Below are 26,428 nucleotides of genomic sequence, written 5' to 3'. Positions count from 1 at the left end.
TCTATCTTTATCATACGTCCGGGTTTGCGGCTCACTTACCCGCGACCAGCGCAATACCGTTGACTCTGGTTTGTGGGGGCTACAAACTCTCAGTGTGCTTGACTTCAGGCCCTTGCATCCAGCCTTGCTAGACATGCGCACGAATTCGTATACCCGGCGCAATTCCATGCCGACTTGTGACGAACTTGCTTTTGCTGGTGGTTACCTTTTTAGGATAATGCTTTGACGGTAGTATCTGCCACTGACGGCGCCTCCGAATCATCTACGGGTGAGAAGCTGAACAGCATCACACACGACACTTTTCTAATCTTGTCACAGGTGCATGGAATACCCTTAGGCAGATTATAAGTGGTTATTGTAGCACAGAGAACTGGTTGTGGGGTGAGGCAGCACTAGCCGCTAGTGGAGTGCCGTATTGCACCACTGCAAGCCATGCAACCCACGGGCTGCCGCAACAAGTCGTCTTACAAGGCTTTGCAAGGCTGGATTTAAGTAACAGTTGTCTACTATCAGTTGGTAGACCATGTAACGAAGGAACTTAGAGCGATTCAGCTCGTTGAACCAACTATATTTGCACAAGAGATAACAACACCCCGAATGTTTTTCACTTTTTTTAGTAGGGACTAGATAGCTTGCAACATACTCCTGATTTGACTTGAATAGTTGAATGAACAGATTCATATCAATAGCCGTAACAATATCGAAGACGTTGATGCGCACGCACGTCACAGCTATGCTACAAGTACCAAACAGCCGGTTACACTACCCCGCAATGTGCACCACTCATTTTGGAAGGAGCGCTTCAACACCTCATCTAAAGTGACGTCGTCATACTGAAGCGCAACAGGACATCACGTACAGAATGCGTCCCTTCCACCCTCGCGATTGATATTTGTTCACCTACTACAGCATGATTCGTCCCATCTACCTCCTCTACACTCTCACTGAACTTGTAATACCGTCACTAGCAATACAATACTCAAGACAATCAGGAGACTTCGATATTCTGGACTCGATAGATCCAGTGATCGGAAGTAGAAGTGGCGGCAATGTGTTCACGGGCGCAACTCTGCCATACGGCATGGCAAAAGGTTCGAATGTCAACACCTATTCTCTTTAGCTACTAACTTGCTTCCAGCCGTCGCCGATGTAGATGGTGAAAACACAGGGGGGTTTTCGACAGACGGAAGTAACATCACTGGTTTCTCAGCGCTGCATGACTCTGGGACTGGAGGAAACCCAAGCCTAGGGAACTTCCCCATCTTTCCTCAGATCTGCCCAGGAGACGATGTTAATACTTGCAAATTTCTAATCAAAGCGCGCGCGATTCCCTCCAAGAATGACTCAGTCAAGGCGCGACCAGGGTATTTTGGAGTAACACTGGATAACGGCATACATGCTGATATGACTGTTTCGGAGCATGCGGCATTGTTCCGCTTCGACTTCTCGCAGACCTCGTCTGGAAATGCAAGCGCCAATCCGCTGATATTGCTGGATCTCACCGATCTTTGGGCTAGCCGTCAGAATGCGTCGATAAGTATTGAGGCAGAACGCGGCAGTGACACTGGAAGGATGAAGGGCAACGGTACCTTCCTCCCGAGTTTTGGAGCAGGTTCCTATGTGCTTTACTTCTGCCTAGATGTCACTGGAGGGAAGGTCAGAGACTCAGGAGTCTGGGTCAATGATAGAGCGGGTACCGAGCCGAAAGAACTCTACGTCACACGAGGCTTCAACCTTTTTTACCTACAAGCCGGTGGCTTCATTCGCTTCCAGGGGCCGCTTTCTGGACCTATACTTGCACGAATGGGCCTTAGCTTCGTTAGCTCCGAGCAGGCTTGCCAGAATGCGAAAAAACAGATACCTGGTCCTGATTTCAACTTTGACGGTCTAGTCAACACGGCGGAAAATGCATGGCGCGAGAAGCTTACGCCAATAGCGATCGAAACAGGAGGTGTGGATGATAGCTTGCAAGCCAGCTTTTGGAGTGCGATCTACCGAACGATGATATCTCCTCAGAATTATACTGGAGAAAATCCTCATTGGAAGAGTGACGAACCATACTTCGATTCTTTCTACTGCATCTGGGATATGTGGCGCGTTCAGCTACCATTTCTCACTATATTGGATCCTAAGATGATGTCAAAACTACTACGCAGCCTACTCGATACCTATAAGCACCGTGGATGGCTACCGGACTGTATGATGAGTACATGCAAAGGCTGGACGCAGGGAGGCTCAGATGCAGATAATGTCCTAGTCGACGCGTACGTCAAGAACCTCACAGGAATCGACTGGGGGCTCGCATACGAAGCCATTGTCAACGACGCAGAGAACGAACCATTGGAATGGAGCGTCGAAGGACGAGGAGGCTTGACGAGCTGGAAAAAGTTGAACTACGTACCGTATCTTGACTTCGATCCTGTCGGTTTTGGGACGAACTCGCGGAGTATATCCCGGACGCTAGAGTACGCTTACAATGATTTCAATCTCGCTACCCTTGCCAAAGGATTGGGGAAGGACACATACCTAAAGTACATTGCTCGAGCAAGCAATTGGCAGAACCTCTACAAAGCAGACCAAAAGTCTTTCATTAATGGCACGGATACCACCTTCACAGGCTTCTTCCAGCCCAAGTATCTGAATGGTACTTGGGGTTATCAGGATCCGATTGCCTGCAGTCCTCTCGCTAATTTCTGTTCGCTGACCTCGAACCCGTCTGAGACATTTGAGTCGAGCTGCTGGGAATATATGTTCTTTGTGCCGCATGATATCGGAAAAGTCATTGAACTACTTGGTGGAGAAGAAGTGTTCCTGAAGCGCCTGGACTTTTTCCATACCTCTGGGCTCGCTGACATTGGGAATGAGCCGGTCTTTTTGACAGTATACATGCCGCATTATGCAGGCAGGCCAGCACTTTCCGCAAAGCGCGTGCACACTTGTAAGTCTAGGCAGCAATCTACCCCGAACAAACTCCTACTGATCTTTACAGATATTCCATCCCGCTTCAACACCTCCCATGCCGGGCTCCCGGGCAACGACGACTCTGGCGCCATGGCCTCCTTCACTCTCTTCTCCACCATCGGCCTCTTCCCCAATCCAGGCCAGAACGTTTACTTCATTACTCCTCCTTTTTTCCAATCAGTCAGTATCACTAATCAGATTACCAACTTGACTGCCACGATTCGTAACGTGAACTTTGACAAAGAGTACAAGAATATTTATATCCAAAGCGCGAGGTTGAACGGTGCAGATTATAGGAAGAACTGGATTGGTCATGAATTCTTCACCCAGGGCTGGACCTTGGAACTAGTGCTTGGGGAAACGGAAAGTGCATGGGGTACCAGAGTGGAGGATAGGCCGCCTAGTTTGTCGGCGGCTTTTTAATTGGATCCTGCATGTATCAAATTATGGTTGTTGACCTTGATACCGAGGAATAAAATTAATATCCGAAAGAAGTACATGGACATGGACATGATATGCGGCGTGTGGTTGTCTATCCAGAAATTGAGACCCATCGCCACCACCCGTCATTAAGTATCTAACTCTCTAAGATACTTTGATCTCTCAACAGTTGAATCGCATCATCAGTCCATTCCTGGTAGCTTCGGAGTGGTTCGCTTGGGTTGATGCGTGTTGATCCGTTGAATTGTTTCGCTGGCGGTGGGAGTGTGTTCCATCTGTAGCACCTCGCCTTCCAAGTTATTCAATTTATCTCACCCCTCACCCTGCCAGCAACTGCCAGCCATACTCTGTACAACATGGCGAGAAACACTTACGCAAACACCTACATTTACACCTATATCGACGCCGACGACATGGACGACCAATCCAGCACCCGCCTCCGTCAGCATGACACTCGAAAGCACCCACCTCCCCAGGGAGATGAGAGAGATAAGGCAGACGCTAAGAAGGTCAAAATGGCTGAAGGTAGAGGGGAAAAAGACAACGTCGACAAGGAAAGGCAGGGGGATACAATAGGCTGTGGAGCAGGAGCAAGAACAGTCTATCATTCACCACACCAACGGCGAGTACGATGTCGAGACGGATACCGAAAACCGATACTATTCGAGGATCGACCCGTAGCTAAGGGCGAATGACGACAGGCCTGGCGTCACTATGCTGTACTACTTCGCTGCTGCTGCGCGAAACTTGGCGTGGAGATACTCGACTCTTGCCTAGGAAGCCTGGTAGATGTTTTGGAGGCAATACTGGAATACTTCCTCCGGAATAGCTTCGGCACATCAAACGGCACTCTCGCTAAAGATAGGAGGTCTGTCGACACGCAAGCCTCACCTTCGCCAGAATCCCAGTCCTTGGTCATTGCCGCTTCAAGAACAAAACTTGTTGATGGTACGCATGCATATTACATGGATAAGACATGGATAAGACCAATACCGGTTTCCTTTAGCTTTAATTAAGCAAATCTATTGATGGGGGCGTTACTATTGGCTGGGCTGATCTCCCGTGGATGGTGGGGGGAATGGCGTCCGCGTGTCAATATGTTCCAGAATCATGATATGCTTGATCAGGCTCGTGGCTATGTGGCTGTTAAAATGTGAAACTGGGTTGGAAGACTCTGAATGGCTTGGGAGGTGATTCCCGGGGCCCAGACTGCTGACTGTGGTTGCTATAGCTCTGCTGCTAGTGGGTCACCAAGACTGTTATATGAACAGGTGTTGCTAGCGTATACGATTTACCTTGAATCGATTATGTGGGAGCTGTTCATATATCGTCGAACTAGCTTTGCCCATACCTATGGAGCGTAGTGAGCTTTCGTGGAAGTATCCATTATTAGGTCATCAGAAGCGGCCCTCCACGGAGAAAAGGTAGAACCTCATGTTGCCGATCCGGCATCCTTCCTTTGGCGAAGTATTGTGGACCCTATTTGTGAATCGCTTGCAGCTCCACATTTTAACGGATCATACCGAGGGCGGGTATGACGGCTAATGACCCACAGCTTGAACCTTATCAATTCTTGGGAATCCCCAACACGGGCCCTTATCGGGAGCTGCAGCCAACAAATATCTGACATAATCGTCAATGAGTGGCGTCTTGAACTGACTCGGCGGTTGGTTGAGGCATCCCAAGTGAAGCCCGTGACATGAGCTTTGGCGTATATCATGACCAAGATATTGCGTAGTTCTCCCAATGCTCTAGGTGGATATTGTGACCACATTAGCGCCGTGCAAACAGTCTGAACCAGATTCTGCACCCTCCCGGAACTCTATTTTGGATAGACGCAAAGTTAATCGTACGTGTGGGTGTGCCTACGCCCTGAGTTTGTAGGATCGAGACAGATGCTATATAAGCGAGGGCGTTTGATAGGATGGCATTCTGCATATCGACGACTCCAATAATTGATGACGCCTAGTAGAGTTCCTGATTGTGCCAACCTTCCGTTTCAGGAAGTGTTGGCGTGCGCAATGGGTGCCTTGCATTACGACAAGACGATCGTCGAACGCTTCGGGCATGCCATGGATTTATTCTATTCGCGGATAGATCTTCCGTCGCAAATGAACGACTTTGGAAGTCGTGCAGAGCGACCAATCTTGTGCCTGGCATACACGAGGTCTTGACATTTCTGGCACAAGGCTTGCGTTGGTGCGCGCGGATTTGGTGAATGCAGTATCCCAGACCACCAGATCAGTGCTCACATGTCGCGACGGGAAGCATAGGTGGTCTTGGTGCGTTCTGTGGAACGATAAGGACAGCTGAGTCGCGAATCCCTAGTTAGCTAATCCGCGCGATCACCAGGATCGCTCCTTTTCTTGAGGGCAAGGGAAACTGAATACTTCAATTACATGCACATCCCTCAGACATAGGAAAGACTGGATTTCACCAGGCGTCTACTTGATAGCAGTGAAAATCCACATGGATCCTGTTGCAACATGTCGCAAGTTCGTGATGCTGTTCTGCCAAGGCCCTCGAAAAGGTGGACAGGCCATAGGATGGAGTCTGTCGCATCGAGCGATGGTCGGCAGGATGTTGTTGCGACGGCAGGGTTTCCCTTGACTCACGTCTCCTCAGCGAACTTCGGAGCCTCGTTGAGCCTCCGAGCACCATCTCTGACTCCACAAATGATGAGATTGTCGGGGGCCTGCTGGTACTCTCCGAGCCGTAGTGAAAACTCTGTGTAGATGTGCGTTCGGGCTTATTCATTGCGAAAATATGGTGTTGCGCTGGTTACTTAGTCCTGCATTTGCCGGGCCTCGATGCAGCTTGTCGTTGACTTGCAAACAAAGCGTATCGGCCCGTGTAAAGGAGCCTGATGATTGTCGATTTGTTAGGAAGCGGACCGCGACGGATATCTTGAATCCTCTGGATCGACAGATCTGCGTAGGTAGGTTTTGCTAGCGAAATATGCACTCTGACCATGCTGGCGTGACTTGTAGGGTTATGCGTGACACGACTCGTTCATGTCGCACAAATGATCACTGGCGATGACATAACAATTCGGGATTGCTAGGGACGGAGCTAAGTGTCGTGATTGCATGATCGGGATCCCAACGGGACGCTGCTCGGACGAGCCATAGAAGGGCAATCATCTCCGGGCCTCGCTTGCGAAGTGGAGACGACTGAGCTGGCAGTCTCCGATTAGAGCGTGAAGCTATCCAGGCGTCGCTGAAAATTTTGCAAGGCTGCTGCTGCTGCTGCTGCTGGTCAATCCATGATATGCACCACCACGAGAGACGGTCACATCAATGACATCGGGCGTGTTGCGCCATAACGACAAATGTTGGCGATCCCTCTCATGTCCGACATGGCGCATGACGAGACGAGCGTACGTGGGGGGGTTTGCTTTTTCGTTGCGTATGAAGGGATGACCCTGCTCACAGCACCCATGACAATTCGCGGCCCGTTCAGAGATGCGGGGAAGGCCAGGCTAAGGAGCCACTTGCAGAGAGACCCGTCCAGTTGCGTGTCGCGGCCTACAAGCGTGCAGATACGAGGTCCAATACGCTGAGGGTATACGGGCGAGGCCAAGGGACCGCAGAGTGCCAACCGTCTCTCTTGCCGCTCCCCTGGAACAGTTGGGGTGCCGTCCTGGTGGTGACCCGGTGCTGGAGAGCTCAACAACATTCGAGGGGTGTGTGTGCTTTTCGCCACCCTGTGGCAACCGTTACCACATGTCGTTGCGAAGATTGTTGGGGGGCGGGCATGGCTGCACATCTGGATCGTCGTGAAAATTCTTCCTGGTCTGTGTAGGAGATACAGCAAGCCGTGTGGAGAGAGCAACCGGCCATGTCTTGCGCACCCGACCCTGTATCTCACAGAATCGAACAGGCGCCACAACAATAGAGGGGGGGAACAGAGCACGGGGCCTCTCCGGCTAGCCTCGAATCAGGGTGCCGTGGAGGCTGGCACTGTGTGGGTGGCTGCGTTATCGTAGGACAAAGGCACGGGAGAATGCTTGCGCAAGTGATGCAGGGATCACGTGCCATCGTTTGAGGGGTCGGCTGGGGGATCTGCGATGACAGTGAGACATGTCAGGTTGTCATTTGGACGTCAAAATAGGGAGAGAAGAAACGGTCTTTGGTGTGTCTTGTCGCCATGGGCCATTGCTCATGGTCGTCCCTTCCATTTGATGCGTGCCGAAGCAGCAGCTATCTAAGCACCGTGTGGTATTGCGAGCGCAGAAAGCAGACGCGTTATTGATAACAAGGCTAATAGAGAGAGAGGGATATCCAACCGAAATGACCACAATGCTAACGCATGGGCTGAATGCCCTTGAGGCACCGATGCAGCCAAACCCAACCACCAGGGTGCAAATGCTCGTAATAACACAAATTCGGTACACCACAGGATATAAAATGCTTTTGATCGTACACCGCCGACGCGTTCAGAGGATAACATAGGAGATAGTACAGTGATGAAACGTAGAGAGGCGGTGATCGATGTGATGCTGAAATAAACTCCGTAAACCGATGCCAGTGCCGAATGCAGGACCGTGGATGTGCGGTCTGTCGTGATGATCGTAATACCGAACTCCAGAATGCAATAGATCGTCCTAGAGTACTTGCACAGCTTTCCAATATCGCTCTTGGGCGTTTGGAGAGTCATGTGAGGTGCCTCAGGAGGGCCTGAGACAAGCGTGGAGAAAGCTAGACGGTTGCGTCTAGTATTGCGTGCACCGCCTCTTCAAGTCTCGGGTTTGATCGAATGAGCGCATGTAGCTGTTCAGCTGTGTAGCCGCTTGTTGCGAGATGCCTGTTTGGGTCTGAGAGGCAGCAGAGGCAAGTGATGATCGTGATGAAGATGGCGTGAGGATACGTTGTGGTGATTGCCTTGTTGTTGCTGCTGTGGGTGCAAAGTAGGTACCGTTTGCAGTTGGGTAGTAGTGATACGGGCTGGGAGGGGCCATGTCAGATCCTCGTGAGCTTGGGGCTGCCTTGTATGCTGAGAAGTTGACGGCTGGCGGGAGATAGAAGCCATTGTTCGACGACGACGATGATGACGACGAAGAGGAAGCAGATGATGACAGCTGCGAGGGCGCTTGTGCTTGTGTGCTGCCAGCCTTCTCCAAGTCGGCGAGCCGGCAGGCCTGGCTACAGTAGGCACAGTTCTCCGCAATCTGGCGGTCGCAGGAGAGGCAGAAGTCGTAAGACCACTGCATTGAGGAAGAAGCCATGGGAATGGGAGATGTTAGGGCTGGGAGGAGAGGTAGGAGTTGACAAAGATGGGTGGGGCGTCGACGAGGCAGTGCCACGGCTGACTTGGAAGAGAGAATGAAGGATAGCTGTTTGAAAAGGAAGTGAGGGTCTCAAACAAGAGTCATGAGATGATGATGATGATGGGGTTTGAGAGTTCAGCGGAAGGAAGCACAGAGCTCTGTAGATGTGGAGAAACGAGAGCGGATAGCCGTGTTAAAGGCGGATGGTTCCCAGGCACGGACGGTGCTTCGTACATGACATGGATGTCCCACGCAGTGCACGTCTTCTGCGATTTTTCTTGTTAAGCGCCATAAGCCCCCAGTAATAATGCACCTGGGCACCCCCTCTCGCGCTAGCCCATGCCTGCGCCATGAGCGTCCTCTGTAGCCTGCTATTCGCCCAGGCAGACATTTGGCCACCCTTCTGGTGCTGCCAGCACGCCCTCGCGCTGCGCTGCGACGATTCGCCAGCTAGTTGGCTCCTTAGTTGGCTGTATAGGTTGCTGCTGGGAGGAGGCCAAAACTCTTCGGCCGCGGGATGGGCTCGAGCAACCGAGAGTGACACCACGGTTAGCAAACTCCCTGGATGGATGACGGAACAATCGACTTGCCTTGCTCGCTAGTCATCTGCTCTACCCTGCGCCGGCCAGGCAGATGACTGACGTGCAAATGTAGGTACGAGAGCCTATTCCAGAATGGCATGCGCAAAACGAGCCATCCAGATATCGGTTTCAGCAGTCATGGGTCCACTTCTCCTCCCACCCCCAATGCTGAACCAGTGGACCGATGCTCGTTTATCCTGGCTCGACAGGCCACTGTTCAAGTGTGTCCACACACGCTTGCGCCATCTCTGGGACCCCCATGGCGCTATCCGTCGAGCGTGTGCACTGTGGGCCTCTAGACATAGCCGCCTCTACCCCAGCGTTAGGCCCGGTCTTCGCTATCATCGGTGATAATGACGAGCGAAGACATGATGCTCCCATGCAGCGGACTCGTCCGTGAGACGCCCTCAGCCCTAGTACAACACCTCTTACATCAACCCATCTCTCGTAAGCACAAAACTTTGCACGCACGGAATGCTGAGTGAAAGATATTCCACTTCGCGCCCACCGCGACCTTGGAATGCACCCGTATCCTCATGTCCCGTCCTGATCACGCATCAACCGTCGACGAGCCCTCTAAAAGAGCATTGCAACAACCGAAGACGTTATCTGTCGCAACCTAGGGGCACGACATGCTCGCGCCCGGATAATTATTTGCGCCATCTCTATTTGCGAGCTGACGCGACCTCGTCTCGATGCTGCATAAACGATCTGCGACAAACAACATCCTTTCCAGTACCGTCGTGTAGGGTCTAATACCATGCCTTCTCAACACAATTTGCAGCCATGTTCGTGAGGACCTGCCATCTATTGTAGCTGACTAGCGACTGCAAAGTCCTAGCACACCTTGGACCTATCCAGGCCAACCTCTGGCTTCGTCGATGCCTATTGCGCAAGCCATGAACAGCCAAAAAGGGCAACCAAACAGGCGTTCTGACCACCGATCAATAGTTGCTTCGCCCTCGCCGACTCCCGATGAAGAATAGGATGGTCCTGCCGCCTGACCGGTTGGGATGAAGCGGCTTGAGCGCTGAGTGGTGTAAGCGAAGCATAGACGTCCTCCATGCGCTAGTGTCTTGCAGAAAAACGCTTGCCATGAGCGTTCCGGTGTTCTCTTGGCTTCGGAAAGGGAGATAACGATCCTACTTTCGCAGACAGCCTGCGAAATGCGCCTTCTGCAAGGTCATGCACGTTGTTCGTGTCGGGACGCCATTAGGAGTGACTTGCAGATGGATCGGCTCGATAATTTGTCGGTTTGAGCAATGAGCATGACGAACCCCCACACCCCTTCTTCCAACTTCAGCACGACACTAAACAGCCAAGATGGAAACCATCATGGTGTCGACAGGCTGCTGCAGGAACGAGACTTGATCCGATATCATCGCGCTTGACAAGCTTGTTGGATATCCGTATCCCTATCTTACCATGCTGAGAATCAATCACATTGTTGCGCATTAGCTCTGAGCCATTTAAGCCCCTATCCCAAGGCTCAAGCGCTATTTTCCTAGCACCGCCCCTGTGCCTGGGAGAGGCTGCCTACCTTTTTGAAAAATTGCGATGTATGCTTGGAACGCAGGGTGCTCTTTCTGGCAATGCCGCAATACCTGACAGAACAAGACTGGTGTCCGCATTGTTTTTGTGGGAAAGGGAACCCCACCGCCAACTTCTGCAGTCGCCAGGTCCTGTTTTTAGCTCCCGTGCCGCATCGTGCCCGGATTGTTCCTAGTGTCTAAGTTGTGCCGTAAACTGACAGGGACGCCAGGACAGTAGAGTGTCGTGGTTGCTCGTCAATAATAAACAACAACATCACTCCACGAGTCTCGGCCTCCTCACACACTATGTACAATATGCACTAGTATTAGCCATCCCGCGCCTGCATTATATTATAGGTCAGCATACACCCGACTGTACCTATGTATGACGCATGTACCTGTCGACTTCTATATTGCTAAGCACTATGAGGACTCGCGGGAGACACTATGGAACTACCACACAAGAGTACGTACCATGCGGAATGCTCAGCGGTACTTACTAAGAAGCAATGTTCACCAACAACGATGCTGTGTAACCCATCAGCATGGAATCGCGGACGCTGCACGGCTCGCAGGCTGTAACGGAGATCAATACTGTTTTTAAACAGTCTCGCCTTTCGACGCTCCTTGACCCCTAAAGGACTATCTCCCGAGTGTCGGCCCGTTTGGTAGTCACTGTGGTGGAGCGACCTCCTACCGAACGTTCGCGACCCTTGCGGAAATACTCGGGGGAGGCGAGCCTTCATCATCTCTAGTGAGGCCAGCAACCTTAGTATGCATTGAATCGGTCCGGCTGGTGTCTGTCTCACTGTGTCATATTGTTCGGATCCGAACAGGACGATGACTCGCGCTCGTTCACGAATGTCCATACCCTGGTCGTATATCTTGATTCCGACGGCCACATTCCGTAATTGGTATCTTTTGGTAGCCTGACTGTTGTTGCACTACGGCGTACTCGCTTTTCAGCAGTCACAAAACTACCTAAGGCGGCTGCCTGCAAGAAAAAAAAGCTGTGGCATGTTGTCGATCTAACGACTGCGCTAAGCTCTCGCGGAACCTCACCTCATCTAAAACTAAACATTCGGAACTAATCTCCAAACCCAATAGTACACCCCAACAATCACGTCAACAAACACCCATTACACGATTAAACGATGACAACACCATACTCCGCTGAGCTCCGTCTCGCCTTGCAAGTCGTCCATGCCGCATCCGTCCTGACGAAATCGGTGCTCCGCAGCCTGAAAAACAATGTATCCGCCGAAACCAAAGCCGACGATTCTCCCGTCACGATAGCGGACTTCGCCGCACAGGCCCTGCTCATTTCAGTCCTGCACGCCGTGTTCCCAGAAGATGCATTCATTGGAGAGGAGAGCGCCGATGCACTCCGCTCAAATGAGACTCTGGCGGACCGAGTCTGGCAGCTTGTGCTACAAGCCAAAAATGCGGAGGAGACCCGAATGAGCGACGTGCAGCACGTGCGGAGCGGAACTGCTGCGGGCGGGAGCGGGGACGAGGGAGCTTTGACGTTATCTTTCCCGGCAAGCAAGGAGGCCATGTTCGATCTTATCGATCTTGGTGGGAAAGGGGAAGTCACGAGATCGGGTAGAGTGTGGGTTATGGATCCCGTTGACGGCACGCTATCGTTTATGCAAAATCGGCAGTATGCTGTTGCTCTCTGTCTGCTAGTCGATGGTGTAGAGAAGGTGGGCGTCATCGGTTGTCCCAATCTGGCTTTCGACGTCAATGCCCCCTTGGGGACTACCAGGATCCATGAAGATCAAGTGGATGAGGACGGGTATGGTGTGGTTCTGTCTGCTGTCAAGGGGCAAGGCACTTGCGTCCGCAAGATGGAAGAGAAAGGAATTGGAGAGCCACGGCGCATCGATCTCACACAGCTAGCCGAGAAGTCTCCCACGAGCCTGAACTTTGTCGAAAGCACACTGGGAAAGACATCGCTTTCGCAACCAGAACACAAGGCTGTTGCAGAGAGCCTAGGCGCCACTTGGCCCGGGACAGTCCTCTGGTCGCAGCAGCTCAAGTACATTGCGCTAGCACTTGGATCCACAGATGTCATGGTACGAGTACCGAAAAATGTCTCCCGATTTACCTATATATGGGATCACGCCGGTGGACACATTCTATTTCAGGAAGCTGGTGGAATGATTAGTGATTTCAACGGCGAGCAGATTGATTTTGGACAGGGAAGGCAGATCAAGGGCGAGCGGAATTGGGGCATGATTGCTACGATGCCGAGTTTGTTTGAGGAGGTTGGTCGGGCCGTGAAAGACGTGCTCGGACGGAGACCGCAGTGATGCAGGAAGGTCCACCGACGGTCTCCGGCCCTCACAGATGGGTAGCGCTTCCATGCTGTGCGAGGCGAGGCGAGGCGAACCCGTGACAGGGCGTACAGCGGTGCTACAGAGCCTCACCGAACGGTCACATCACTGTTGAGAATGTGGGGTAAACGAAGGAAGATGATGGCATGAGCCTCAGCTGAGTTCCAGGGTCTGTGACAGATAGGGGAACACAAAACTGCTTGAGCGACATATAATTTGCAGCTTGCATGGTCTCGATCCTGCCCCTAGCCGTAAAGACCACCATGTGCAGTTATCGTGGCACGACAGGGAATAGAAGAACGGCGCACCGACTAGAGCCTATTCGTTGAAGCCTTTGATCTTTGAGGGGGTAATATTGAAGCTGTGAAACCGCTCGGTGCCTGTGATATGCATGCGCTCAAACAGCCGACCGAAGCCGACCTTCGACCATGCGGCTATGATACACCACCGCCGTTTTTCCGAAATGACACCTTCTCCACTGCAACGTTCTCGTTGCCTTCCGCGTCTTTGCGGAGCTGGTACACGTATAGCACGAGGACATCGCCTTGGACCTGTTCCGCTGTTAGCCGGTCCTTTCACAAGTATAGTTCTCGTATGGCAAACTTACGTCCATCAACACAAAACTTGGCGTAGGATCCTCATCCTCCGTCCACCAACTCGTACTCATAGCCCCTGTCGCACTCCCCGGATTGACAAAGAACTTGCCCTCCATCTCATATGCTTCGAACTTATGCGTGCCTCCCCACAATAACACATCTACATCCATCTGCCGCGCCGCTATCAGCAAGCTGTCGCCATCCCCCGGCGGTATAATAGTGTGTCCATGCGTAAAGCCTATGCGTAGGCTACCGTGGGTTACTACCTTCGATAAGGCAAGGTTGGGCGCTTCGACATCGAAATCGCCCTTCACGATTTGGAGATCAGGCGCAATGGCGCGGAGGAAGTCGTAGGTATCGCGGTCGGTCAAGTTGCCCAAGCAGAGAATCTGTCCAATTTTGCCAGGAGCAAGGAGTTTCTTGAACTATTATGCGCGTGTGAGATGGGGAAATTATTGGTAGTGAACAGTGGATTGCGGATGGTTATGAAGGGTGGTGAATGTGTACCTTTGCGGGTATATCCTATGTAGCCTGTAAGTTTGTGAGGTCTAGATTTGTTTATGTACGGTTATTGAGACATACTGAAGCTCTGTCTGGTATGAAGAGGTCGCCTAAGACAAGCACCAGTCGCGACGCCATTGTGGTAGCTATAGTGTATCTTCACGCACTCTGAGCGTAGAATGATGTGACCTGAACCTGCGCCAGCCTATAGAAGAGATAGGATCTCGTATAAAGCACCTCAGGCACGATGGTGGGGTTGTGGTGTAAAGTGGGCGTCTGTTCAGAAGCTACTGTCAAGGCGGAGGTCCATGGCAGAATGGACCCTTGGCAGGGATGGGCGATGACGTAAGCATATGCCATTCTCACACGTCTCCCTCAACTTTTCACCATCGTAATGACGCCTGAGGCAAAGTAATTTTAGGCTACAAAGAAGGCTTGAAATAATTTACTCGCTTTGTTATGCATAGGCTTAAGGTAGATGGCTTTTTTTGAGGTCCAAGAGCGAAGAGCTCTCACTGCTATTCAAAGATCCTCAAATAGTTGACCCTCCAGTAGCTCTCCTTGAACACCTCCGGATTGTTTGCGACATATGTATTGCAATCGCTTCCCACCTTTTTACTGGTACACCATCAGCCTCTCACTTTGTTCAGCGAACTTTCATACTTACCAACTATCCCAAACCGCCCCCGCCCAGTCCCCGCAAAACGTAGTATCCAGTACAATCCTCTGTTCTCCGAACATCTTGTCAAAATCACAAGCACCCTGGAAGTTGGCCTGGGGCGTACCCCATCCAGCCGGATCAACAGTACCGCTACCATCGAGATCCGTTGGAATAGCATTCCTTGGGAAGAACCACATCTTGATGAACTGCGAAGTCCACTCCATGGCATATACACCGCCGCCAGCGGCATTGAAAGGTGACCCGAAAGAGCTGGGGGAGGATGCTTCGGTTCCACACCCAGCGTTGGAAAGTTGACCTGGTGCGCCTATGTAGCAGTTGAGGGTTTTGAGTGTACCGAGCGCACCTCACATGTTTGTAAGCTATATTTCACGAAAACGAGGGGCGTTAGACACAGAACATACCCTTTCCATCGATAGAGCAGCCTTCCGCTGTATGGACAGAAAACGCATTTATGGTGTTGGTATGAATGCCTTCGATGATGTCTGTTTAGTATCAATCAGCCTTATATCGCCCAACAGTAAAATCAGTATGCCTTACCGATCTCTCCGAGATCGGGCCAACGCCCCTCGGAGCCCCAGGTCCAGAAACTGGGCCAAGTACCTAGCGATAATGAGTCGTTGACGTTCTTTGCTTTTCAGCGCTAGCTTTTCACAAGATTCGGCTCACCACAAGTACTACTAGGCATGTGTGCCAAATCCAACACGAACAAGCCTTTTTTGTACAATTCCTTGCTCTCTATTCTCACACTCGCGCGTCCGTTTGGCGCTTTGTTCTTGTAGTCCACGCCAATGTAAATACTGTTGTCCGAAACAGCGACTAGGTCCTGTGAGCGAGCATCGGCTTCGGATTGATAGCTGCTAAGTAGTGAGAATTGCGTGAACCTATGAGCACCGAAGACATCCATGGTAATTTATAGGTTTATCAACGTACCGTACAAATCCATGAGTTGGATCTGAACCCGAGAAAAAGTTGAAACCTGATAGAAAAGAAGTACCCGTAAAGTTATGTAGAAGGGCGTATGACGCGACGACAGACGGTACAATTGAAGAAAGAGCTAAAAACATAAGCATCGCGAAAGCTCGAGATGTAGCAAACATGATGACTGTTAGATAGCGCAGGATCATACAGCAATTACAAGTTAAGAAGTGCCTCGGCCCTAGGACCACCTTTTAAGCTATCGCGCGCCTGTTGATGTTCCATCGCTAGTGTGTTGATATAATTCTAAAAGCACATGTGTTTACGATTCTATTGCCGCTTTTCGGGTAGGTTCGCTGTTTGTTGTGCGTTGACAGTAAACCATGGTACTGAAGCCTAGTAGGTCCCTTCATAACTGATAAGTCCGATGCAGTTCCATGGTTGGATGTGCCCAACGATTCAAATCTAACAGATTTGGCTATTCACACTTCCCAAAAAAGATAAGATCTCAACGATAATGAATTGATCGACTCCACGACCTCAATCAATTTGTGTATAAAATATGTAAATAAGCTAGAAAATGTGCGGGCCCGATAAATTACATATATATCACAAGCAACAAATGTGGTTGCGTTATGTTGCAAACTGTTGAGGTATTAAGGTTAGTAGTTCTACCCGATTCAGCGACTAAGCAATGTTGATACATCATGAGGCTGGTACTTGAACCTACACCTTATGCAGCTCGCCTGCCTTTGCAGACCTTCGAACCGTAGACCTCTAGACAGGAACAAGGTTTTGCTCTTGCTCTTTATCATTCTTCGGGCCATGTTCATACCAGCCATAAAGGTGTGCAACGTACTCGCCAGCCAGGCCAAGGCTGATCGCTCCGCCCGTGAACCATGCGCCGTTCACAAACCACCACCAACAATTCTTGACCTCCTTCAATTTGACTCGCCTGATCATAGTGCCGAGAGTAAGCGCGGCGCCTCCGCATGATCCAACGAAGAAGACCGGTCCCATTCCTGCCACAGATCCCGTGGCAGCCAGCAGTCCGAGCTGCACTACAGCCAAACCTGACAATATCGTTTTGGTTTCCTTCTCATGTTTGAGCGCGATGCTCTTGATGCCAGCCTTGACATCATCCTTGATGTCCATGTGCGCATAGATCATGTCGTATAAAACTGTCCATGCGACGTTGCTAGCGTATAGACAAGCTGCCGCTGTGAGCGCAACTTGATTGGAAAGAAGATCGACACCGAGGGCGGGGAATCCCATCATTGCACCCCAGGAGAACGTGAGTCCAAGAACGAATTGCGGGTAATATGTGACTCTCTTGGCTAAGGGGTAGATGGCGACGAACAAAAGTGATGGAGTCGCATACCAAAAGCATTCGAATGGGAGCGAAAGAAGAACGGCTAGACCCGTCGTGAGCTGACCCCCTAAGAAGACGATAGCCTGCTGAGGTGTGACTGCTCGTCTGGCAATCGGACGTAATCGTGTTCTTTCAACGTGGGGATCGAGGTTGCGGTCCCAAAGGTCGTTTATGGTGCAGCCAGCGCCTCTCATCACAAGAGCTCCGGTAAGAAACAGTGCCGTCGTGCTGATGACTGCGGATGGTGCGGCAATGGGCGTGGCCATTGTAGCAGCGAGAAGTGTGCTGAAAAGGCATGGAAAGAAAAGATAGTATGTCCCAGTTGGCTTATCAAGTCTCATCAACTCAGCGTACGGAACAGCCTTTTGGGGCAGGTAGGACAGAAGGCCTGCGGTTGGTGGCGTATACTCTGGAAGTATTCTTGGTGACATATCTTGGGCCGCCGTTGCCATGTTCGAGCGTTGAAACAAAGACTCAAAACGTCTTGACCTAACAAGTTGTGTAGATCTTGGATGATACCTCGCAGGTAATAGTGGTGCTGTTGGTGTTGCTGAGTGCTCTCTTCTCCATCGTAGCGAGATTAAACTTGTCTGAGCCCATTGTGATCGTGATGGTCTGCCAATGTTACAAGATAACAATGATTCAGATCGGACCGCGAAATATCGTGAGAAAGCCATGATTGAGGTAGAGTATGGTCGTGAAAGATCGCCGTCTGTTGCACGCGAGTGGATCGCAGATCTCACGTTTGGTGAATATATGTGCGGTAAATCAGGAAAGGAGATCAAGATGCTATCGTGAAGCAGGATTAGGCCTGAATATATGGAGAGTCATTGTATGTTCGAGATGTCTCGAGTTACTATAACTTGGTCGCTATTGGTGAAAGTGAAGTGCGGAAAGTGAAGGTCGGACCGTGCGCACTAATTCTCGTCGACACGTGATGCCGTAGCTCCAGCCGTTCAACACCAACACAGCTCCCAGTCGCGTCGCCCACTTCCTTGGGCCTACCTCGACGCTGTCGCAGTATTAACTGCAGGCGTTCGAAGGCAATACAAAATCGTCCCTCCGACTGTCTCTCGCCCCTAGTGGCGCGCTCGCTCCTCGTTGCGACTGCGATTGCGCCGCGGAGGTGACAGCACGACCTGCAACCCCACTGTAGATGGTCTTCAACAACGACCACGATGCCGGCCGCGCGCCCTCGGGCTTCCTTTGAGCCTATACCGCCCGACTTCGACGTCCGAACGTTTGTCGAGACTGCCGACAACTTCCAATATGTCGACCGTATCTCATATGAGATGATCGCTAACAACGGCGTCGACCAATTCGAGAAGTTGATATTGCTGCATGTAATAATAGGGGGGAAGCCTCTGGTCATCGATGGCTTCGAGGAGGTATTGGACCCGTGGACCTTTACCCCCTCATGGTTACGCGACAACCACGGCGACAAAGGTGAGCAACAGACTAGAGGCCCTTTCCGGACGCCATGCTGACTTGTCTATAGTCGAGAACGCACGAAACCTTACCAGCAAGGAGAACATACCTCTCACCATCAAGCACTATCTCAAGCATATGAGTAGACTCACCGATCAGTTCTTCGATGTGCCGGAACAGTATCGAGACAAAACGCGCCAGCGCATATACCTGAAAGACATAGATTGCCCGCAAGTATGGCAAGACAAGCTGAAAGAGCACATCCCATCGGGCCTGTTTTACCTGAATGAGAGCACGGGTGAAGTTGATGGGCCTGGCGCACTGGACGAGTTGGGAGGCCGCAAAGGCCGGGGCATCGCACGCGCTGGAGATCTCATGAGCAGCTTGCCGCCAGATATGCGCGCAGAGAATCTCATGTGCTATATCGGCCACGAGGGCACATACACACCCGCGCATCGAGAGATGTGCGCATCCTTGGGTCAAAACATCATGGTAAATGCTTCAGGCCACATCAGTGAGGACGGCAAACCAGAGCGCCCTGGATCTTCTATCTGGTTTATGACGGAGACCAAAGACCGACACCTTGTGTCCGAGTATTGGCTATCCGTCTTGGGTCACGATATCGAAGTCGAGAACCACTTTGCGCAACTGATTGCCTGGAAGAAAGCACCCTTCAAAACATACGTGGTCGAGCAGCGCCCGGGCGACTTCATTCTGATCCCGCCTCTGGCTCCGCATCAGGTCTGGAACCGTGGTACCCGAACCATGAAGATCGCATGGAATCGCACGACTGCCGAGACTCTTGAGCTCGCCTTGAATGAAGCGCTACCGAACTCGCGGGTCGTCTGTCGCGACGAACAATACAAGAATAAGGCCATCATCTATTATACACTACTGAAGTATTCTAGTCTCATCAAGTCGGCTCGAGCCCAAGTCGAGTCAGGTGGGGAACAAGCCGAGGCCATTCAGCACTCTGTAAAGGTCCGGCAGGTGCAGCGAGACTTTAAGAGACTCTTCGACCTTTACAAGAACATTCTATTATCAGAAATGTTTGCACCGGATTCCCGCGAGCATCCCGAGTTTCTGCCGTACGACAGCAACGTGACATGCGCCTATTGCAGATGCAATATCTTCAATCGTTTCCTCAGTTGCAAGTCTTGCAAGAACCTCTTCAGCTCCGAGATTGAAGAACCCTACGATGTCTGCATGGACTGCTACTGCATGGGTCGGAGCTGTGGGTGCCAGTCGGGCTACACATGGGTTGAGCAGTGGAAATGGAAAGACTTGCTGCATAAATACGAAGAGTGGCGTGCTCAAATCATCGACATTGATGGACACATGACAGAGAAGACACCACTTCCGCTACAGGAGGAGCGAAGGTATCTTGGCAAGAAGACCTTGGCCCAAGTATCTCAAGAGCAGTTACGGTTACGTCCCTTTGTCGACATCAAGAGCCCGCAGCCTGAAGGAGCTTCCGATGACGAAGAACCTATCGTAGATGAGTACGGTAACATTAAGAAAGTCGCCAACAAGAAGTCAAAACAATGGCTCAGCAAGTACAAATCATGCCACTTCTGCCTTCACCGACACCCCAAGTGGAAGATGGCGTTTTGCTCCAACTGCGACTTAGCTTACTGCTACGGAACCCTCTTCCGGGCGCATGATATGATGCCCGTGAACGTCATGGAGAATCCCAATTGGAAATGTCCACATTGCAGGAGGGTTTGCAATACTGGTGCATGTCGACGCGATCCTAGACAGCACCCCTACGAACCTTCGGGAACCCTTCTCGGTCACGACACTAAGAAAGTAGCAGATGTGCGCTCCGTGGAATGTCTTGTTGACTTCAGCGTTTCCAACCTGAACTGGCTACGGGAAGATGAGGGCATGGCTCAAAGTGCAATGCAGCGACGAATGCAGCAAGCGGAAGTGGACAAGTTGGCAGACCCATCTCTCGATTCACGATTTGTTGACGAAGACCACACCTACACTCGGTATGGCATTACTTACTCTCCTGTAGAAGACAGTAATGGCAACATTAACGAGAATGGTGATGTTACCTATGCCGAACCATCGACTGTAGATGGTAAATCATACTACCAAGACCCTGATATGGCTGGCGAGATCCCGCGCCTAGGCCAGAAGCGTGGTCGCGACGACGGGGAGGACGAAGAGGGTAATCGGCGAAAGAAGAATAAGTCAAAGAAGCAGACGAGGAACAAGGATGAGGCCGCGCAACCGCTTCAGCCGAAGAACGTATCTGGAAAACAATATCAGAAGGAAGTGCAGAGGAAGCTATTAGAAGAGGCGAAGCGCGAAGACAGGTTCATCATGGTTGCTGCTAGGATGAAGGGCAAATCGAAGATTGTCAAGCTTCCTTTGAGCGTCCGTAATCTCGAGGGAATCCGACAGCGGCCGGCTGCTGGGCGTCCCCAAGTCGAGCGACAGAGGACCCCAGAAGAAGTGGACGTCTCCGGAGACATCCGATCGATTCTTCAGTCCGATATTCTACCCAAATCAAGTGTCTCCAAGAGCGTTGCTGATAAGGAGAAGGACGCAAAAACTTATCGTGTGCGTGTAGAGGACGATGAGGCATACTCAACGAGGAAAAGGAATGGCGATATTAGCGGGGCTGCCAAACCTAGTAAAACTCGCGGCTCTCGACGTTTCGAGGAGATTACCCTTGAGTCCGATGAGGAGCTTGGTGCCGAAGAAGACGAGGTTGAATACACCGGCCGATCGCGTGCACGCGCGTCGAATTGGTTGGCCCGTAGGAATGAGGGCGAAGAAGATCTACCAACCGAACTACCGGTAGACTTCAGGGATGGCGATGTAAGGCCCAACCGTGAGAAAGACCGTGAGCGAAACCGGGCGTACAACGAAAAAAGGAAGTCAATGCCTGAGAAACCGAGAGCTGGCATCCGGCCCGTCGGACGACCGTCGAAGAAGCCAAACCGAAACACCAATGGTCATATATCTGACGAAGACGGTATGCATGACGAAGACGATCAAAACAGTGAGGCGCTCATCCTAGCGCAACAAGCTGCTGCTGCAGCGCTCGATGCTCAAAGAAAGGAGGAAGAAGACAAGGCACGCGCTGCGGCTGCGGCGCAAGAAGCCGAAGATAATCTTCGCGCAAAGATGGCTTTGTTCCCAGATTCTGACGACGGGGCCCAATTAATCGATGGCTTCCTTGGTGATATAACCACTGAGGATGAGATGGAGGATGAGCAACAGTCCGAGGAGGAGGCCACAGCGACCGAACACAGAGCCCTTCCACATACGACTAACTCTATCCTCGCCCGTCCTGGAATGATTGGGAAGAATATCACGATTGTCGCATCGTCATCTAAACGTAAGGGCGAAGGGTCGGCCAAGACATCGACAATGACAACGACCACCATGACTGCACCAGCAGCCAAGTTTCCGAGTACTCACAGGAAGGTTCAGGCCATTGATTTATCTGACACGGATAGTGAGGAAGACATCCCTGCGAGCGCACCCGTTCCCAAGAAGCCTGTGGGTAGACCGCCTGGTAGACCTTTTATGATACCCACGCGGGGCACTGGCAAGCGCGGTCGAGGCCGTCCGAGGAAGACGTTGTAGACTACGATTTCATCATGGCGCTCTGGAAGATGCATTCTGATCCCTATGCGTGGGCTAAGTTTGTTTCATTGGTCATGTTTCTTAAGGAGGCGCCGGTTGGGATGTCTGTGTCTGACAAGGCTTTGTGATGATTGAATTTACATGCTCGAATGATTGGTAATACCTTTATGATATCGAAGCTGCTGTTCAGAGATTGTCGAGTGCCTCGGTGGCGTTGGCAAGCATTTCTGGTGCTATTTGCAACGCAAGAAACTAGCCCCATCAAATCTCAATCTGCTAAGCACCTTGAATATGAATATAATACTTTGGGAAATTAAACTTGAATGGTTTTGACTGACGTGCCACGTTGCGCACGTGATCGCGCGTCCGCGACTTAACTACGACTTTGCGCGTCCATCTCATTTCTCATCCTCCATACCAGAGCAAAACTCCACAATGTCTGAATTTCACATCAAGGCAATATCACTACGAACCTTCAATGATGTGTTATCTCAATATCCCTCCACCGTCCCTGAGAAGTTGCAGGAGCTAGATATTTTGCGCTATGCCTCCATACCCGCACAAGTCGTCTCGAGGCAAAACGCAGCCTTTTTGTCGAAAAGCGAAGTCGAAAAACTTGTGGAATGGAAACTGTAAATGCATCGTCTTATTCCTATTCACACTTCACACAGCATGCTAACACGCCCTGAGGAAACATGGCACATTCCGGCCCACGCTCCTATCTCTCGTTCAAAGCAACTCCTCCGAAAGCATCATAGAGACAACAAAGAAGGCGTTTGCATTGATCTCTACATCAAATCTATCGCCATTGCCTGCTCTCAAGATCTTGACGGGGTTGAAGGGGATTGGGCCTGCAACGGCTAGTTTGTTGTTGAGTGTGATGAGACCGGCAGTCATCCCATTTTTCTCGGATGAGTTGTTTCGGTGGTGCTGCTGGGATGAGTCAGGGGTTTCGGATGGGTGGGAACGGAAGATCAAGTACAATGTGAAAGAGTACGAGCAATTGGTGGGGCGCGTTGAAGAGATAGTGGAGAGGCTACAGGTTAGAGCGGTAGATGTCGAGAAGGTTGCTTGGGTGTTGGGTAGGGCGGGGGCTGATATGGACATTGGCGGGAAGGAGGAGGAGGCGGAGCAAGCTAAATCTAAAGATGATGGAGGTTTCAAAGATAAGAAGCTTGTTAATGAGAAGCCTGACAAGGAGACGGCGAAGAAACAGTCGGAGGATGCCAAGGAAATCGTATTTGAACAGGCGTCAACGAAACGCACGAAACGCAAGGCAAGAGCGTCCATCTCACCGGTGGAGGGTGTAAGGAAGAGTACTCGTTTGAAGAAGTAGTAGAGGGGGAGAGTTGATTAAAGCACACGGAGAACACAGCCAGACGAACCACAACGCTCATCCCGGCATACAAATCCCATCCCCCCCCAATTCACGCCCTCAGATCAACGGCCCGACAAGCACAAGGGACTTACAACTATACCCGACTGTCTTCACTATTTGTCGTACGATCGAATTAGGTAGAGTGTGATGCGTTTGAAGAGCGTATGCGACCCATGCTCATGAGGGGGCCAGGCTACAGTCACATGGCACGTTAACATGGCTGGGTTCTTATGATCTCAAGGTGCTTGGTGTCCGTCAAAATTAAATAAATCAAGAATGTGACTATCTTGTTTCCAGATTCCGTAATGTGGAACTAGACTAACGCCATGGCCGGACTGTGTCCAGATACCGGATATTCCCAATTCGATCCACCAATCCATGGCAACGCCCAAAAGTAAGCATGCCCAGTACATGTCCAACTCCGATAGATCCCTAAACGCTAACAGTGAAAACAAGAAGAACAACAAGAATCCAACGGCTGAAGATTGAAATAGGACAACAGCCGCCACTGTCCAAAACTCTTCCATCAGCTTCGCAGTCTCAAAGTGAGCGCTACGTAAGCTATGGAAGCTTTCGGACGGTGAAGTACCAGAGGGATACTTCCGCAAGCAGCACATCCAACGCATTGGATCAAACACTCCAAACCGTCCATACAAGGCAAATCATATAGGTCACAACGCTCATGCACCCACAATCTTCTTCCTTTGCTTCTCTGCCCACTCCCTGCTAGCGATGCGACCGCGTTCTGCAGCGTCCGCCCTTGCCCGCTTAGCCGCATCTTCTTTCTCCCTTCTTTCACGATCTCGGGCTTCTTTCTCCATCCTATCGCGGTTAAAGACCTCTCTACCTTTCAGCTTCTGCTGTGCCGCATCGATGGGCGTGACTGTTGATTTGGTGTTGAGGAGGAGACTCTGGCGGTTTGTGGAAGAGGTAGAGTCTGAGCGTGAGAGTTGGATGCTGCTGCGTTTGCTGGCGAGGGAAGACGAGCGCTGTGAGGATGGAGGGATGGTAATGCCAGGTTGTTGTCGAATAGGGACCGTTACGGGCTTCCGAGGGGGTACTGAACGCGCCCTGAGAGCAGCCGCCTTCTTTACAGCCTCGGTCTCCTCTTGCCGCCTCAGTCGCTCTTCCTTTTGTGCCTTCAACTTTTCAGCAACAGCTGCTCCTGGAAGTTGAAAGTCTGCCTTCGTCAGTGGTTTTGTGGACTTTGGCTGTGGAGGCATGCTGATAGGGCGTGGTGCGCGCGGTGCGCCAGATTGTTGAGGGGCTTCGGCCTCTCTCTTAAGACGCTCTTCTTTCCTTGCTTTGAGCTCCGCTGCGATTTTGTCGCCTGGTAACTGGAAGTTTGATTTTGTTGGAGGCTTGGTTGATCTTGGTGGTGGGGGCATGCTAATTGGTCGTTGTTTCGGCACGCCCTCCGCTTGTCGCTTGAGTCGTTCCTCCTTGTCTGCCTTCAGCTTTTGAGCTACGGCATCACTCGAGAGCTGGAACGTCGCCCTGGTGGGGGGTCGTCCCTTGGGCGGTGGAGGAGGAGTGGGGAACGACAAGCTGATCGGCCTACGTTTCACAGCAAGGTAGTCTATTGTCTCTGTCGGACCTTTCTTAACGTCTTTGCTAGCGGCGACGCGGACACTAGACGCGCGAGCCAGCGAAGTCTTCGTTGGCTTAATGCTCTTTGGTGTAGCGCTAGGAGTTCTAGATACCCTTGAGGTGGCAAGAGGCGTCTTACTAGGTGTCTTCCCGCGCGCACTAGTTGTATCGGCGGGTTTCGATAATGCCTTTTTACGCGGCGACTTCTCGTCGCTCAAATGGTCGAAGCTTGTTACAGCCTCGACGTTCTCCAGAGCCTCCTCAAGGGCGTCAATAGCTTCAATCGACTCCTCGATTCGCATGGGTGATTTTGAAGGGCTTCGTGACGCTCGCCTACTCGGTGTGCGGCTAGATACCGGGGTTATAGCATTTTCAGATGGCTTTTCGGCGGCAAGCGTCTTAGGTTCGGGCTCTGAGGTTATCTCGACGGAGGGCGCAACCACCTCTGCTGCGGTTGAATCTGTGTGCTCTGTTTCAAGCTTTGTCGTCTGTCGAGCCTCGACCTCATGCTGTGTCGTCTCGGGAGCTTCGATCTCGAGCTGTGCCGTCTCTGCAGCCTCAACATCAACCTCACAATCTTGCGGTGCCTCGGGTTCCGCTTCTGCAAATCACCACGTTAGTGGATGCTGATTGGATTCGCGGTATCAACGCAGCTGCTCACCATCTAAAGCAACTGGGGCTAGGTTTTCCACAGCCAAATTGTTTATAGGACTTTCCGCTACTCCTCCTTCGTTTTCCAGTACCACTTGAACGTCTTCATCCACTTGGACATCTTCATGGACTTCAGTAGCCTTCTTTCTTCCCTTTGGGCCCTTCTTCGCGCCGCTTTTGGTCTTGGCCTTCTTTGCCGGCGCCTTCTTGGGTAGCTCCTCCGCGTATTTAACTAGGTCGGGGGATGCATTGGGGGATATTTCGTTTAGCGGCGCGCGCTCGTCAAGGTCAGTCGCGCCGCTCGTCTCGTCGTTGCCCTGCTGGGCGCGTTGCGCCGCGCGAGTGAGGCGCATGATCGCTATCCAAGAATTCAACGGGAAAATGTCGTGTATGTGTATCGAGGGGTTTATGCAGCGATAGAATGCATACGGAAGCGATTTGGTATGATTGTTGATGTTCAATGTCGGTGCTGCTGCACGGATCGAGAGTGGATCACAACAAACATCTATGTTTGGATCAGGTCGCTGGTCCAAGCGTTGCGAACCCAAGTTTGGAGGACGGCACGTGACCAGCTTATTTCACTCGG

The 26,428-nt window shown here is 51.4% G+C and overlaps 9 protein-coding genes across 9 annotated transcripts; 4 read left to right on the top strand and 5 right to left on the bottom strand.

Moving 5' to 3' along the window:
- The first annotated feature begins 807 nt into the window (after positions 1–807).
- Positions 808–3,464, top strand: K460DRAFT_300436 (glycoside hydrolase family 92 protein). Its single transcript, XM_040929834.1, has 3 exons — positions 808–1,091; positions 1,139–2,938; positions 2,990–3,464. The coding sequence occupies exons 1-3, from the start codon at positions 911–913 to the stop codon at positions 3,382–3,384; spliced, it is 2,376 nt and encodes a 791-aa protein (XP_040792483.1). The 5' UTR covers positions 808–910; the 3' UTR covers positions 3,385–3,464.
- Positions 3,465–8,116: 4,652 nt separating this feature from the next.
- On the bottom strand, positions 8,117–9,498 carry K460DRAFT_372318 (uncharacterized protein; the record flags this gene model as incomplete). The annotated part of the gene is made up of 2 exons (XM_040934499.1): positions 8,117–8,608; positions 9,490–9,498. 2 exons carry the CDS (start codon positions 9,496–9,498, stop codon positions 8,117–8,119), a joined length of 501 nt encoding a protein of 166 aa, XP_040792482.1.
- Positions 9,499–11,938: 2,440 nt separating this feature from the next.
- K460DRAFT_372317 (carbohydrate phosphatase) lies at positions 11,939–13,099 on the top strand (the record flags this gene model as incomplete). The annotated part of the gene is made up of 1 exon (XM_040934498.1): positions 11,939–13,099. One exon carries the CDS (start codon positions 11,939–11,941, stop codon positions 13,097–13,099), a length of 1,161 nt encoding a protein of 386 aa, XP_040792481.1.
- A 373-nt stretch (positions 13,100–13,472) lies between these two features.
- On the bottom strand, positions 13,473–14,583 carry K460DRAFT_6689 (retrograde transporter). Its single transcript, XM_040938610.1, has 4 exons — positions 14,302–14,583; positions 14,227–14,241; positions 13,731–14,144; positions 13,473–13,674 (listed from the first exon to the last, which is right to left on the bottom strand). The coding sequence occupies exons 1-4, from the start codon at positions 14,356–14,358 to the stop codon at positions 13,558–13,560; spliced, it is 603 nt and encodes a 200-aa protein (XP_040792480.1). The 5' UTR covers positions 14,359–14,583; the 3' UTR covers positions 13,473–13,557.
- Positions 14,584–14,668: 85 nt separating this feature from the next.
- On the bottom strand, positions 14,669–15,966 carry K460DRAFT_326254 (glycoside hydrolase family 16 protein; the record flags this gene model as incomplete). The annotated part of the gene is made up of 6 exons (XM_040930620.1): positions 14,669–14,838; positions 14,888–15,245; positions 15,295–15,384; positions 15,440–15,502; positions 15,569–15,756; positions 15,833–15,966. 6 exons carry the CDS (start codon positions 15,964–15,966, stop codon positions 14,739–14,741), a joined length of 933 nt encoding a protein of 310 aa, XP_040792479.1. The 3' UTR covers positions 14,669–14,738.
- Positions 15,967–16,222: 256 nt separating this feature from the next.
- Positions 16,223–18,066, bottom strand: K460DRAFT_360762 (4-hydroxybenzoate polyprenyl transferase). Its single transcript, XM_040932331.1, has one exon. It carries the CDS (start codon positions 17,864–17,866, stop codon positions 16,595–16,597), a length of 1,272 nt encoding a protein of 423 aa, XP_040792478.1. The 5' UTR covers positions 17,867–18,066; the 3' UTR covers positions 16,223–16,594.
- A 98-nt stretch (positions 18,067–18,164) lies between these two features.
- K460DRAFT_411713 (uncharacterized protein) lies at positions 18,165–22,533 on the top strand. Its single transcript, XM_040937491.1, has 2 exons — positions 18,165–18,635; positions 18,688–22,533. The coding sequence occupies exons 1-2, from the start codon at positions 18,368–18,370 to the stop codon at positions 22,221–22,223; spliced, it is 3,804 nt and encodes a 1,267-aa protein (XP_040792477.1). The 5' UTR covers positions 18,165–18,367; the 3' UTR covers positions 22,224–22,533.
- Positions 22,534–23,094: 561 nt separating this feature from the next.
- Positions 23,095–23,584, top strand: K460DRAFT_360760 (uncharacterized protein). Its single transcript, XM_040932330.1, has one exon. It carries the CDS (start codon positions 23,104–23,106, stop codon positions 23,557–23,559), a length of 456 nt encoding a protein of 151 aa, XP_040792476.1. The 5' UTR covers positions 23,095–23,103; the 3' UTR covers positions 23,560–23,584.
- A 230-nt stretch (positions 23,585–23,814) lies between these two features.
- On the bottom strand, positions 23,815–26,309 carry K460DRAFT_411711 (uncharacterized protein). The gene is made up of 2 exons (XM_040937490.1): positions 25,853–26,309; positions 23,815–25,792 (listed from the first exon to the last, which is right to left on the bottom strand). Exons 1-2 carry the CDS (start codon positions 26,193–26,195, stop codon positions 24,282–24,284), a joined length of 1,854 nt encoding a protein of 617 aa, XP_040792475.1. The 5' UTR covers positions 26,196–26,309; the 3' UTR covers positions 23,815–24,281.
- Positions 26,310–26,428: the final 119 nt, after the last annotated feature.

The sequence above is a fragment of the Cucurbitaria berberidis genome, assembly GCF_010015615.1.
Source record: "Cucurbitaria berberidis CBS 394.84 unplaced genomic scaffold K460scaffold_1, whole genome shotgun sequence".
Classification (NCBI taxonomy): Eukaryota; Fungi; Ascomycota; class Dothideomycetes; order Pleosporales; family Cucurbitariaceae; genus Cucurbitaria; species Cucurbitaria berberidis.
The sequence above is the reverse complement of the archived record's forward strand: the minus strand, read 5'-3'. Positions and strand labels throughout refer to the sequence as shown.